The following is a 13,455-nucleotide window of genomic DNA, read 5'->3' as shown; positions in this document are numbered from 1 at the left end:
CAAAACTGGTTTATAATTCATTATCACCTTCACAGAAAAAAAATCAATTTATGAGATGCAACTACAGTGGATCAAGCAAGATGGATGGCATTTATTTCATGAGTGGATCTTTTTTCTACCAAAATTCTGCCCCTGCAGCTCAAGCTGCAGTGTCCTCACCTGAGTATATGAGATAGTGAAAGGGAATATTTACAAAATCCTGTGTTGGGCAAGACTGTGTTGACAAGAGTTATGGTCTAACTGCATTGAAAGCAAAACCAGATTGCGGAAGTACCCATGTCTTTGACTACACAGGGAACTAAATTGTTCACGGGTACAAATGAAATTATAGGAAAGAAGAGGGCATGCAAATGCATAATATGTAGTACACACCATATGCTTAGGTTTAGCAAGGTCAGAATTTTTATGTCATCTTGTCTTTTTCCTCCGCATGAAACCAGACTTACAAGACTCATTGTGATGAAAAGTGTGCAGGAGACCAGTTTCAATCAGGTTAGAAATTTTTCTTTATATGGCATCATTTGAAATGAAGAATCAGTGCTGCTACCAGACTGAAGGATTCCTGTTTGTTATGGCAGCCTCATGGAGACAGCTAAAAAACTGACAAGTAGTACTAACTCTGTTTGGTCTGTGTGGGACCTATTGTTTGGAAACTCTTCACAGAACAAGCTGTAAGCTACCACTAGTTGGTAAACTTTTTATTGCCTCCGCAATGTTTTATTGCCTCCACAAGAATATTCTCCCAAACAAAAGGGAGAACGTGGCACTCAGGATCAAACCATAGAATGGAAATTATGCCAATTACATAGGTGCATTACCCTGATGACTAGCAATCCTCTGATTTATACAGTTACTGGATATGATTTTATTTATTTAAAATACTTACTGGTGCACAACAGTAACATGCATAATAAAAACTGATGGGGTAATCAAAATAGTAGAAACAGTAAAAGCAAAGCAGTACACATTCTAAAAAATTTTGAACACCACAGTGAAAATATGTTCTGGGCATTCTTAATAAACCTTCCTGTTTATAGGCTCTCACTCCTTCATATGCAAGAATAGAAGGAGAGAATCCATTGATGTCAAATCAATAACATCTCGAAGCAGTGATGGTAAGAAAACCAAACTATAGCAAATATTAACAGAAATTTGGGGGACCATGCTAAAATGAATGCTGGAAATCTTTCTTATAGTTGAAGATTTGAACCAGAGGTGTTTGATTTGTCTTCCAGGTTTTTATTACATTCAGTTCCTGAATGTCTGGGGCTATCATGCAGGAAGAATAGGGAGCAGAATAGTTTTGAACAGTGGAAAACATGTAAAGGAGAGGTGTGCTTGCCGCTTGCTGGCAAACAATTTCTACATCCCTAGTAAACTAAGACAATATCCTGTTAAGTGGACTCACACATCTAAAATCATGGAATATACAAGAATTAAACTTTGTATTTGTTGAAAAAGCCAAAATGTTTCTGTTTCATGGCAGCCCCAAGTTTACAAAATCGTTGGTATTCATCAATGGCAAGAATTCACTCCATGACAATAGAAGCCCCAATCACAAAGGTAAGGGTAATTTCTGATGTCGTTGCATACACATCAGCCATCTTTTGCAGGAAATGGACACAGCAAGTTCTTCTTCGTGGTCTCTGTGCAATGATACACATGGGGCTTTGCCATACAGTGCCAAGTCTCGATCTGAGAAAACTTCCAAATCTCAGTGCCATGGGGTGGGTGATAGCCCAGCTCAGCCCTGTCCAGGTAGCATAAGGGGGGGCGGGGGGGACGGTTCCCATTATATAGACAGTCAGTTATTTTGTGATGTAATGTATTCACATGCCATGGCATATTTCATGTCACCTACTAGTTCTAGTACAGAAGGTGAATAAAAGAAATTAGCAGGCTAAGTATACTAATTATGATGTTGCTTATAAGATCCATGATCACCAGTAATGTCATTTATTTATTCAACCTAATAATTGCCTGTAAATTAATGTTTTTGCAAATAGTAACAAAAGCTTTGTCTTTTGGCTATTTTACAATTAAAACTGCAAAATTCAGCCAATTATTAACTGCCTATTAACCAGTGAGGCCAATTTTAGTTGTGTGTGTGGGCTAAGAGTTAAGGATACATATGTTGTTACATGCTATTTCCTTAGTGATTTCAAGTATATAAAAACATCTGTAGGAACATGAATACAACAGTTTTTGTTCTATATGTTTTTCCTTTCTGTTTATAACCCTACAGGTCATAAATATAATCAATTCAGCTCAAGAAAACAGCCCCGTAACTGTAGCAGAAGCCTTAGATAGGGTTTTGGAAATCTTACGGACAACAGAACTTTACTCCCCTCAATTAGGCACCAAAGATGAAGATCCTCACACTAGTGATCTTGTTGGAGGCCTGATGACTGTGAGTAACAACATATAAGCAACCAATTTTACAAGAGGGTATTAAAAAGAGGATTATATTAAAGTCATCCAAATTGGTGACCATCACTCCATCTTGTAGCAATTTTACAATTGAATGATACACTGTGTGAAGAAGTGCTTTCTTTTATCTGTTCTTCGCCGTGGCCTCTATGCATCACACATATGGGTGTTGCGCCTGCGCAGTGCCTAGGCCGGAAGATTAAAAAGCTAACGTTTTTTGGCGGGAAAACTCCGCTCCCTTCCCCCTTCGTGGTATAAATAGAGTGGAGTGTCCACCATTTTGTTCAGTCTTTGCGACCGCCGTTCACTGTGCCTCGTGCCTGTTAACATCCCTCGCTAAGATCTTTGAGTCCTTACTGTCTGTTTTTTGCCTTTATCCCTTCTTTAACTCTAAACTCATATATTCCAAGTTTGTATATCCCTCTCTCTTTCTTCTATTTAAAAAAAAACACCAAAAATATTATCTTACCCTCTATCCTGTCATCTTTTCTTCTTTTTCCGTGATGGCGCAGCAAGCGGCCTTCCACAAATGCACCGAATGCGGATACAAAATGTCGCCTGCGGATCCGCATGATCTATGCCTTCTCTGCCTCGGCAAGGGGCATAGAACTGACAAGTGCGGCCATTGCTTGGCATTTACCAAGCAAGCGTGGAAGAACAGGGAGAACCTCCGGAAGCTCCTCTGGGACCAGGCCTTGATGCAATCTGATCAACTGCTCTTACGGCCTGGTTCCTCTTCAGCCGTACTTCCTCTGCGCTCTGCCTCAACTGTGAGCGCTTCTCCGAAGCGTCCCGCTTCCACCGCTCCTCCTCAGTGCCCTTCGGCTGAAGGCGCTACTCCAGTGGAGACCCAGGAGCCGCCTTCTTCCCCAGCCAAGAAACGGGAGAAGTGCAAGCACACAGGTTCGGATAAGCCTTCCGCTCATAAAGCACCGAGGAAGGAGAAGGCAGATAAACCCGCTCGCAAAACCAAGAAACCTGATCGCCTCAAACACTGGGGCTCGGGTTTGTCGGGCTTCTCGGTACCGTCTGCCGCCACGGTACCGACCCCTTCGGAACCGTCCCTGCAACTCACTATGCAGGTGACACCGCCGGGATCCCCCAGGCTTATCATTCGGCCTGAGAGTATGCCGCCTTAACACATGGAGGAGCCGCTTCAGGAGTCCATCTCTGATGGTGAGATTAGAGACTCCCCACCGAGGGAACGATCTCCAACTCCAGTGCCCATGACTGAGCCACCTGTGGAGTCACCGTCGCCACCCAGGTGCCGTAGCCGCTCATCGGAACACTGGGATGACGATTGGAGGATGCATGGATATGGTGCCTTCCCAGACTGGGGTGGTTATCAGTCCTATCCATATTTCCCTCGGGATTGTGTGTCTCCATCGGTCCCGAGAGATTCACCTTCGACTTCCAGGCATGTGGAGAGGGGACGTCCAACCTCCCCCGAAACATCATCTTCGAGCGACCGTCCTCCTTATTATCCGGATTCGGGTGAATCTGAGGTTGACTCTACATCCCCCGATGTAGTAGTTGCCTCCCAAGGACCTGCTTCGCCCGATGAGCCACATGTTTCTTTTACGGAGCTCATGTCCCGCCTCATTCGTTCCCTCGAAATTGAAGCGAGTCAACAGCCTGGCCCATCCACGGATCAGTTCTATGATGTCGTGAGGGGAGAACAGTCCGCGGCCATAGTCCTGCCGCTAATTACCACACTTCAGCAGGCTATGGTCCAACCCTGGAATCAACCAGCCCAACTGCAAGCCACCTCCCGTCGGTATGAGGCCATGTACAGAGTTCGAGAGGACGACATCCCGTTCTTGATTCACCATCTGCAACTGAACTCTGTTGTCATCGAATCCTCCCAGGGCAGGGAGTCCGGGGGACACACAGCCCCTCGCGACAAGGAAGGGAGGAAAATTGATATGCTCACGCGCCGAGTCTATGCGGCCTCTGGACTCGGTGTGTGCATATCGAATTATGAAACAACACTGGCACATTACCAGTATTTTATTATGCAGAAGCTGGATAACATTGCTTCCTCCCTTCCAGACTGCCAAGCCGAACTTGCCAAGGTCTTCATCAAAGAAGCAATGCAGGTAGCAGTGCAACAGTTGTCTACTGCACGACATCACGTAGACACCAATTTGAGGGCTCTCGTGAATGCCATCTCACTGCACCGACACGCGTGGCTCTGCAATTGCAATTTCCCCAACGAGATGAAATGGAGGATCGAGGAAATGCCATTCGACGGTACCGGAATGTTTCATCAAAAAACCGACCGCAAGCTAAAAGCGATACATGAATCGCGTATGACTGCGCGCCGCATGGAGGTTCCTCAACAGAGGCGTAAGTGGCAATGGCCTCGTTCCTCCTACTGTCCACAATTCCACCCTCGGCAACACTACCAGCAAAGGCAGCAACGGCGGAGACAACAGCCGCAGCAACGTTTCTCCCAGGGCCAGCGGCGCTTCGACGCCAATAAACGTCCACGTTGACAGTCCAGGTGAACCATTCTCTCTATTCCCACACCACCTTTCCCTCTCCCTTTTGGGGACCGGCTTCAGGGCTGACTCCCCATTTGGGAGTCCATTACATCTGATAGGTGGGTGTTGTCTATCATTCAGTTCGGATATAGGATAGAATTTGATGTCATCCCTCCAATGTGTTCGATTCAATTTACATCTTCTTCATCGGTTCTGTGCAAAGAAGTCTCTCAGTTGCTTTGCAAGGGCGCGATTCGACAACTATCCCGCTCGGAGGGGTTGCACGGATTCTACTCCAGATACTTTACGGTCCCGAAAAGAGACGGTGGTCTTCATCCGATTTTGGACTTACGAAATCTTAACAAATACATCGAACCAAAAAAGTTTCGGATGACCACTTTACAGAATATTTTTCCGTTACTGAAGAGAGAGGATTGGTTCACCTCATTGGATTTGAAGGATGCCTATTTTCATATTGCTATCCATCTTTCGCATAGACGTTTCCTGCGTTTTACTGTTGGGGTCGACTTGTTCAAATGTGCTGTGCTGCCCTTTGGCCTGACCACCGCACCTCGAGTTTTTACAAAGTGTATGGCGCCAGTATGTGCACACCTACGGACACGAGGAGTGCAAATATACCCATACTTAGACAACTGGCTAATTGTTTCCCAAACTAAACAAGATCTTCTGTCTGCAATACACGTGACCTGCATCTTGCTCGATGATCTTGGACTATGTATTAACCACGAAAAATCGTCCCTTATTCCCACGCAGGTCATCGACTTTATCGGGGCACGTCTCGACTCCACACAGGAAAGAGCTTTCCTTCCTTCGGACCATTGAGCTACCTTATGTGCCCACATCCATCGAATCTGAACGCTCGGAACGGTTCCAGCTATATCCATTCAGAGACTGTTGGGACACATGGCTGCTGCAGTTGCCATTGTCCCGTATGCCAGACTATGTATGCGGGCCATGCAGCTGTTTTTCAACACTTCATTTCGCCCACAGCGAGATTCTCCCAACAAACTGATCCAAATTCCGTCTGTGATACTCGACACTCTAGCTTGGTCAACCATTCCGAGCAATCTGTCTGTCGGTGTCCCGTTTCGAACACCTCATCCAACGAAGACCCTGTATACAGACGCATTGCTACTCGGATGGGGCGCAACATGTTGGGATCTTCAGGTCCAGGGGACTTGGAACCGATGGGAAGCAAGGAAGCACATCAACTTCCTCGAACTTCAGGTGATCTTCAACGCTCTCAAGACTTTCGAGACTGTGCTATGCCAACAAGTCGTCCAGCTTGCATCAGACAACATACCAGCTGTCTTCTACATCAACAAACAGGGCGGCACAAAATCGCCAGCTTTAGCACGTCTCTCGATGGCCATTTGGGACTGGTGCATACTGAGGGACATTATGCTTCTAGCAGTCCACCTCGCAGGGACCGACAACACCGAAGCAGACATGTTGAGCAGACATATGTCAACAATGCACGAATGGGAGATGGACAGACAAATATGCCAGCACCTCTTCCGTTTGTGGGGCTATCTGGACTTGGACTTGTTCGCCACTTACGACAACAGAGTGTGTGCCCTATACTGTTCCAGGGTGGGCATAGGATCGGGATCGATGGGAGATGCCCTTATGATCCCCTGGGACAACATAGCCTTTTATGCATTTCCTCCAGTCCCACTTCTAACGAAAGTGGTAGCGAAAATATCTCAAGACAATGCCACGGGAATAATAATAACTCCATGGTGACCGTGACAACCGTGGTTCACCACCCTTCTACGTCTATCCAAAGGAACGTTTCTTCGCCTCCCGTCTGTTCCTTAGCTATTAATGCAGCAAAATGTAGCAGTCCGACATCCAGTTCTGACTGCCTTGAGGTTGACGGCACGGCGGATCACTTGAGTCATTCTGCTGCGTCGGTACCGACAACATCCCAACCTCTAGCGGACTGTATTCACTGCACTGTACCGACGGCCCCTACGTCAGTTTCGACGGCAACCGCTTCGCTACCAGCGACTACCAAGAAATTCAGGCAATTCTTACATCTGCTTTAAGCATCTTCCATCTGCTTTATGACCGTCCACTCGTTGCTCTTATGCGGCTAAATAGAAGAGATTCTCTTCCTTTGCAGAACACCATTCCTCTCCTGGAATGGCCTCAATTGACAATATTTTGCAATTTCTCCTGGAACTCTATCACTTGGGACTGAAACCGTCACCCATTAAAGTTTATGTAGCCGCCATTTCACACTATTGTGGTGCGTTTCAAGGGGTATCAGTTTTCTTTCAACCTCTGCTTCGACGTTTTCTTCGGGGGTTACAGAACTTACACCCTTCTATTCGCCCTGCTATGCCAACATGGAGCCTTTCAGTCGTACTCCAAGCACTTACCAAACCTCTGTTCGAGCCGCTGGCGACTGTCGACCTACGCCTGGTGTCCTGGAAAACAGCTTTCCTCATAGCGGTAACATCAGCTCGGAGAGCGAGCGAACTTTCTGCTCTCCACATAGACCCTCCATATCTTAATTTCCATAAGGAAAAGGTCGTTCTTCGTATGGACTCTTCGTTTCTTCCTAAAGTGGCTACACCATTCCACTTGAGTCAAGATATTGTTCTGCCAGCATTCTATCCAGCGCCATCGAATCCAATAGAGCAGGCTGTACACACCCTTGATGTTCGCTGCTGCTTGGCTTTCTATCGCTCCCGTACGGAATCCTTCCGTCGCATGAACAGACTCTTTGTTAAGTACTCTGAACATGACAAAGGACTGCCAGTCACACCTCAATGGCTGTCGCACTGGATCACCCAGACTATTGTCTTGGCCTATCAACTATCAAAAATAGACTTACCTGTTACCCCGAGGGGTTGCTCTACACGAGCTGTTGTGACTTCGTCCGCCTTTGCTGCAGGGGTCCCGCTTCTGTAAAGCTGCAACGTGGTCAGGGCCATGCACTTTTGCCAAGCACTATCGGCTTGATGTGTGCGCCAGGCAGGACTGCTCTTTTGGCAGGGCTGTTCTTTCGTCTGTTCTTTGCTGACGACACGTCCCTCCTCCGAGTTGGGTAAGCTTGCTAATCACCCATATGTGTGATGCACAGAGGTCACGACGAAGAAAGGCAGGTTGTTTACCTGTAACTGATGTTCTTTGAGTGGCCATCTGTGCAGTCACACAACCCACCCACCGGCCCCACTCGGTGTCCATGAGTAGATACTGCTTTTCGGTACCATACTGTAATTTGCATTGGTACCGATGGTATATGCCGGTGAGTGGATATGTTCTCGGTACCGTACTATAATTTGTATCGGTACCGTTGGGGTACAATGCTGTTTGTCATTAATTTTATTCTTAACCTGTAGAGGGAGAACATTCGGTCTTCAAGACTGAACAAAATGGCGGACACTCCGCTCTATTTATACCACGAAGGGGGAGGGGAGCGGAGCTTTTTAATCTTCCGGCCTAGGCACTGCGCAGGCGCAGCACCCATATGTGTGACTGCACAGATGGCCACTCGAAGAACATCAGTTACAGGTAAGCAACCTGCCTTTTTGAACCTCCCACTAATCAGTGGGGGAGATTTTCTCATTCCAGATAAAGAGGCAGTCCTCGCATGATAGATGGCCACAGGCATTTGAGTTTAAGCACCTTTCCAAGTACCAAAATGAGACAGAAGTAGGGTGGCCAAAAAAGAGGAGAAAAAAGTATATAAAAATTTATATGGGCTGAATCTATGAGAAGGGACTTTTCATGAAAGTTCTCTCTGCCTGATGTTTCAAGATTCCTCTCCCCACCCCAACACCACAACTCATCCCATTTAGAAGGTTTTCTTGACTTTCTAAATAGAATTTTCAGGAATCTAGAGGGGCTGCTAAGAAAAGGATTAAGCAGGGAGTCAATTCCATAAGCAGACTGTAAATCTGGAACCAACCCTATACATAGATAAATACAAATTTAGAAATGAATACTATAATTTTAATTAAAATACAGTGCACTTCAGCATAGTGGAGAAGATTATAGCTACATGACCTGGAAGTCTGGTATCCATGCACTAACTTGATGGGCAGCTTCAAGGCCCAGCTCTCTCTTCTTGTGAAGTGTACTTCAACCAGATACAGTGCTTCAGAAACTCTGTCTTCAAAGAGAGGGTTGACCTTTGTGAGTAGGGCATGTGGCCATTGTGGAGACAAGCAGATATGATCATGAGGCTGGATCCACAGGGAATTTTTTTCACAAGTACCACTAAAATAAATGGGAGCAACATAAGAACACAGTGCTCTTTCACAACTCCTATTTATTTCAATAGGACTTGATCCTGGGTCATGTTCATTTTGATTTAATGTCTTATAGAGTGACATGCACATGTATCCCATTTACAAATATAAAAGTTTGTGTTCTGGTGATGTTGTCCTGAGGTTCTACTAGAAACTTCACATCTACACTGCAATTTATTTTAGCTTCTTAATATTTCTCAAGACATTCTTGAACACATTGCAACATGATTAAGCAAAATACTGAACTATAATTCCTGAAGAATTGTTCAATCTCAAGCTAAGATTTATAGAAGATGTTAAAAGAATATGGAATGCAAAGTATAAAATATCTCAAACTTTCCTCTTTTGTCACTAGAATGGATTTCTCAGTACAGGGACATTAAAATATTTAAAATAAAAACTGTGTTAAAACAAGTGGCCATCACTATGGTAAACAGCTCTAGAGAGGTTTGATTAGTTTTTGTAAATGATGCACTGAATTATCAGTTGTACTTTCTTACAAGTTATGTAGAATGTTTATTTTAAAATAAACATTATAAACTTTATAATACATGCTATTTTGATTGTTTGAAGCATATTATTTCCATTGGATATTGCATTCACTTAGCAATACTTTAAGCTTTGTTGTTTAACTGAACTATATTTTGAGAGCATGTGTCTTTTTCTCCTTGTATCTCCTTTTTTTCTTCGGAGCATGGAATCCTACATTGTACTGATTGTTCTTATTACTGCATTTCAGGATGGCTTGAGAAGGCTATCAGGAAATGAGTATGTATTTTCTAAACGTAAGTCTCCACATAAACTCTTCCTATGTATGCCTGTTTCATTAGTTGCTTATATTGCCAAGGAATTATTCTTGCTCAAAAATGCAGGCTGAGAGAATTTAACATTCTGTATCTTGTTTTGAAAAATTTACTATCAATGGAATTTTGTATGTAAAAAAATGCAGTTCCTTTGCAATTGTGATTATATACCCTTTTCTGCCCACAAAAGTCTATATTACAGAATGAAAAGATGCAGTTTACTCATCACAGAAACACAGAGAACAATCTTTGCTGTAATGTGGAATCTGAGCCTTAGGCTGTCATAGTGGCAGCTTCATCTAAGTCAGTTTGAAGACTTACAAATGTGGATTAGAATCTTGAGTACAGCTTTAGAATTTCCTAGACAGAAGCCCCAATCCACTTGGGAGCATCTACTCATAGAAATTGCCATGTGTGTGCGTAGCTGTTGATGCATCATTTAGATGGGTACCTGCATCATGATGCGTCTCTGCACTCTATGGGACTGGCAAGCTGCATCTTCAGTACATCCGCATTCAGAACCACCAGTTGTTACCAGCAACTATTTTCCCATTGTTAGAACTGCAGTGTGGCCAGAGATATTAGGATTAGACATCATCCATTTTCATACTTCTATCTAACAAGCCTATCTATAATGCTTCAAAATAGTACATTCCAAATTTAGAGACTGTGAGGTCCAAGCCAGATGTGGTGGTGGTGGTGGTGGTGGTGGTGTGCTTAGACCTACAGACATGCCCCAAACACCTGGAAAAAGGGGTGGTGGTACAAAGGAAGGGTATGAGTGAAGAGGGCAAAGCCCTCTGCCTGTTTGCCAACCTGCTTCTCTTCAGCCCCTCTTCCCAAGTGCCTTTCTCTCAGCTGAGCACACCACAAGAGTTCAGCTACATGGACATGTTCATGGGCATAAAAACTGCATGAAGGTGAGCCATTGGGAAAGGAAGTCTTTGACATTCCTTTCCTGCATGTTCCTTTTGTGTGTAAACTATCCCTCATTTTTTAATAGGATTGGGATAGTTCCAGGTATAAAGACATAGAATTGTTGCTATCATCTAGTTTAGCTTCAAGATTTGCTTTCTGCTAAGGATTTGTCAAGTAAGACACCCTAACTTGTCCATTTTTCATTTGGACAGATGTGAATCAGACCCATGGTCACCTTTCTGTGCCAGTTACCATCAATGATGTTCCACCATGTATTGCACGCTTGCTGGACAATGAAGAGAGCTGGGACTTCAACATATTTGAATTGGAAGCTGTTACAAATAAAAAGTAAGCCTTCGCTGTGTGCAAGGCTGAACATGCTGTGGAACAAATGAAGCCAGTACACTTTACGTTCTAAGGATGCGATCCATTTCGCGTTTAGACAGTTAAAATTCCTTCAGCAGCATGGCTGAGTGGAACGTGCTGGGAGTTGTAGGACTTTTCCATGCCTAGATGTGCATGGGATCATGCCTTACGTAGCTTACCTGAAAAACCTGTTCCTGGCAGTAGCTTTGGATGTTGACCTAGGGCAGCCAGGCATGAGTTATACTTTGGCTTTCTGTGCTGCTGGGAGCCACTGCTGAAGTTGGCAGAGAGCCACTTCTAATTCCAGTTTTGTTCCATTTGTTGCTGTCTGGTTTAGCACAAGAAGGAAAGTTCACCCTGTGGCTCTACCTTTTCTGTTTTCTGTTCTTTCCATCTGCAACTCTCTGCAAAGAAGGTCTGGTGCATTGTGCCTCTCCCTTCAAATCGCTCCTCAGAGAGGAGAGCCAAAACCCCTCTTTCATGCTTTACTACCACAGTCCTCATTTCTACACTGAAATTAAGAACATGGTCAAAGCAATCCTATGGTCCCTAGAAAAGGAGGCTCTAGAAGCATCAAGAAGTTGTTGGAGTCTCAGATCTGAAACTGAAAAGAACTCCAGTCTTATATCTTTGGAATTGTGTTTAGATTTCCTCACCTCCACCTCATAGCCACACAGACAGAACCATGCTGGCTGCTTCTCCAAGGTGGTAAGAGTGACCTTGTTGAACAGGTTTGCAGAGTAGTGAGGAGACTGGAGCCACTGGTATGGGATATATGCTGGTGGTGGCTCAGCCTCTTTCCCTCCCTCTCCAAAGGGCTATGGTTCACCCACCCAGCATCTTTACAGAGTGGGAGGAACAGGAAGGCTTCTCACATGCTGCATAAGAGGCCACGAGCTTTCCTACTGAATTGAACCCTTAACTGCATCTTATAGCTATCATTTCCCATTACTTTCATCCCTGCATGCCAGACTATATTAAACCCACAGTTTGGTGTTCTTTAACCCTTCCACCCAGTGCTGTTACATAGCTACTTGGCACAGAAGAGAAAATTCCACTGGTGCCAATGCAACTTCTTGGTGATGCCAAACAGCAGCTGAGCGGAGTGATTTAACTTGTGACTAGAGAGAAGTGCAGAGAGTCAAACCTTAGAACAAAGTCTTTCATTCAATATTGGAAAAGAAACTAAATAAAATAGCAGTAAACTTCCAAGCAGCTGATGGATTTCACCCATATTTTTGGTTGTTAACTAAAGGGGAAAATAAATTAAATGTACGATCTCTCCCAACAACCAGACTTTAACTTGCTGTAGTTTTCTTTTGTTGTTCAATTGTTTGTTTTTCATTGCATTTGGAAAAAATATTTTTAATGGGGAAAGAAGAATCATGAAATGGTAAACTATGTATGAAAATGTAATGCACCATTTGACTGTTTCTTTGTTGTTTGCCATGGTCAAAATATAGATGATAATATTCTAGGATAAGAACCTGTGTCTTTGCTTATGAGAAAGCAATACAATTCTTGCAATTATTGTGCAATAAGCAATTATTGTGGTAAAATTCATTTAAAAGTTTGAGGCTTTCCATAACCAAAGATACAAACATAGATAGATGATAGAGATAGAGATAGGTTAGCTTTCTTCTTATTTTACCATTTCTTTTCTAATTGTATTCCAGGCCATTGGTTTATCTTGGTTTGAAAATTTTTGCCCGCTTTGGTGTCTGTGAATTTTTAAACTGTTCTGAAGCCACCATACGCTCCTGGTTCCAGGTGATTGAAGCCAATTACCACTCCTCCAACTCCTATCATAACTCTACTCATGCAGCTGATGTCCTGCATGCCACAGCATTCTTTCTGGGGAAAGAAAGAGTCAAGGTACAATTTCTGCTGAGGTGTTTATGCACCTGGTCAACAAATTATGAACTCATCAATCAGTTTTCTACAGATTATCAGAAAGAAGATAGGGCAAGTTTTGAACTGTATTTTTATTTCTATAGCACTAGATATTAAGAATTCTGAATCAGTTCTGATCCTGCCTAATCTTGGAAGCTAAGCAGGGTCAGGCCTGCTTAGAATTTGGATGGGAGACTTGAGGCCTGCATTGAGCAGGGGGTTGGACCTGATGGCCTTTCCAACTGTATGATTCTATGATTGTTGTGAACTGCC

At 44.0% G+C, this 13,455-nt stretch overlaps 1 protein-coding gene across 2 annotated transcripts in view; it reads left to right on the top strand.

Moving 5' to 3' along the window:
- The window catches only part of PDE8B (phosphodiesterase 8B), a 58,143-nt gene that overhangs the window by 35,547 nt on the left and 9,141 nt on the right, over positions 1–13,455 (top strand). For both annotated transcript variants that reach the window (XM_044446410.1, XM_044446411.1), the window contains 7 exons: positions 441–492; positions 1,038–1,115; positions 1,487–1,563; positions 2,246–2,410; positions 9,942–9,987; positions 11,136–11,271; positions 12,966–13,164. In XM_044446410.1, the coding sequence (XP_044302345.1) occupies positions 441–492; positions 1,038–1,115; positions 1,487–1,563; positions 2,246–2,410; positions 9,942–9,987; positions 11,136–11,271; positions 12,966–13,164 (753 nt within the window). The remainder of the gene's footprint in view (positions 1–440; positions 493–1,037; positions 1,116–1,486; positions 1,564–2,245; positions 2,411–9,941; positions 9,988–11,135; positions 11,272–12,965; positions 13,165–13,455) is intronic.

The sequence above is a fragment of the Varanus komodoensis genome, unplaced genomic scaffold, assembly GCF_004798865.1.
Source record: "Varanus komodoensis strain SLA01 unplaced genomic scaffold, ASM479886v1 scaffold5, whole genome shotgun sequence".
In the NCBI taxonomy this organism is placed as follows: Eukaryota; Metazoa; Chordata; class Lepidosauria; order Squamata; family Varanidae; genus Varanus; species Varanus komodoensis.
This window is presented reverse-complemented; position numbering and strand designations above follow the sequence as displayed.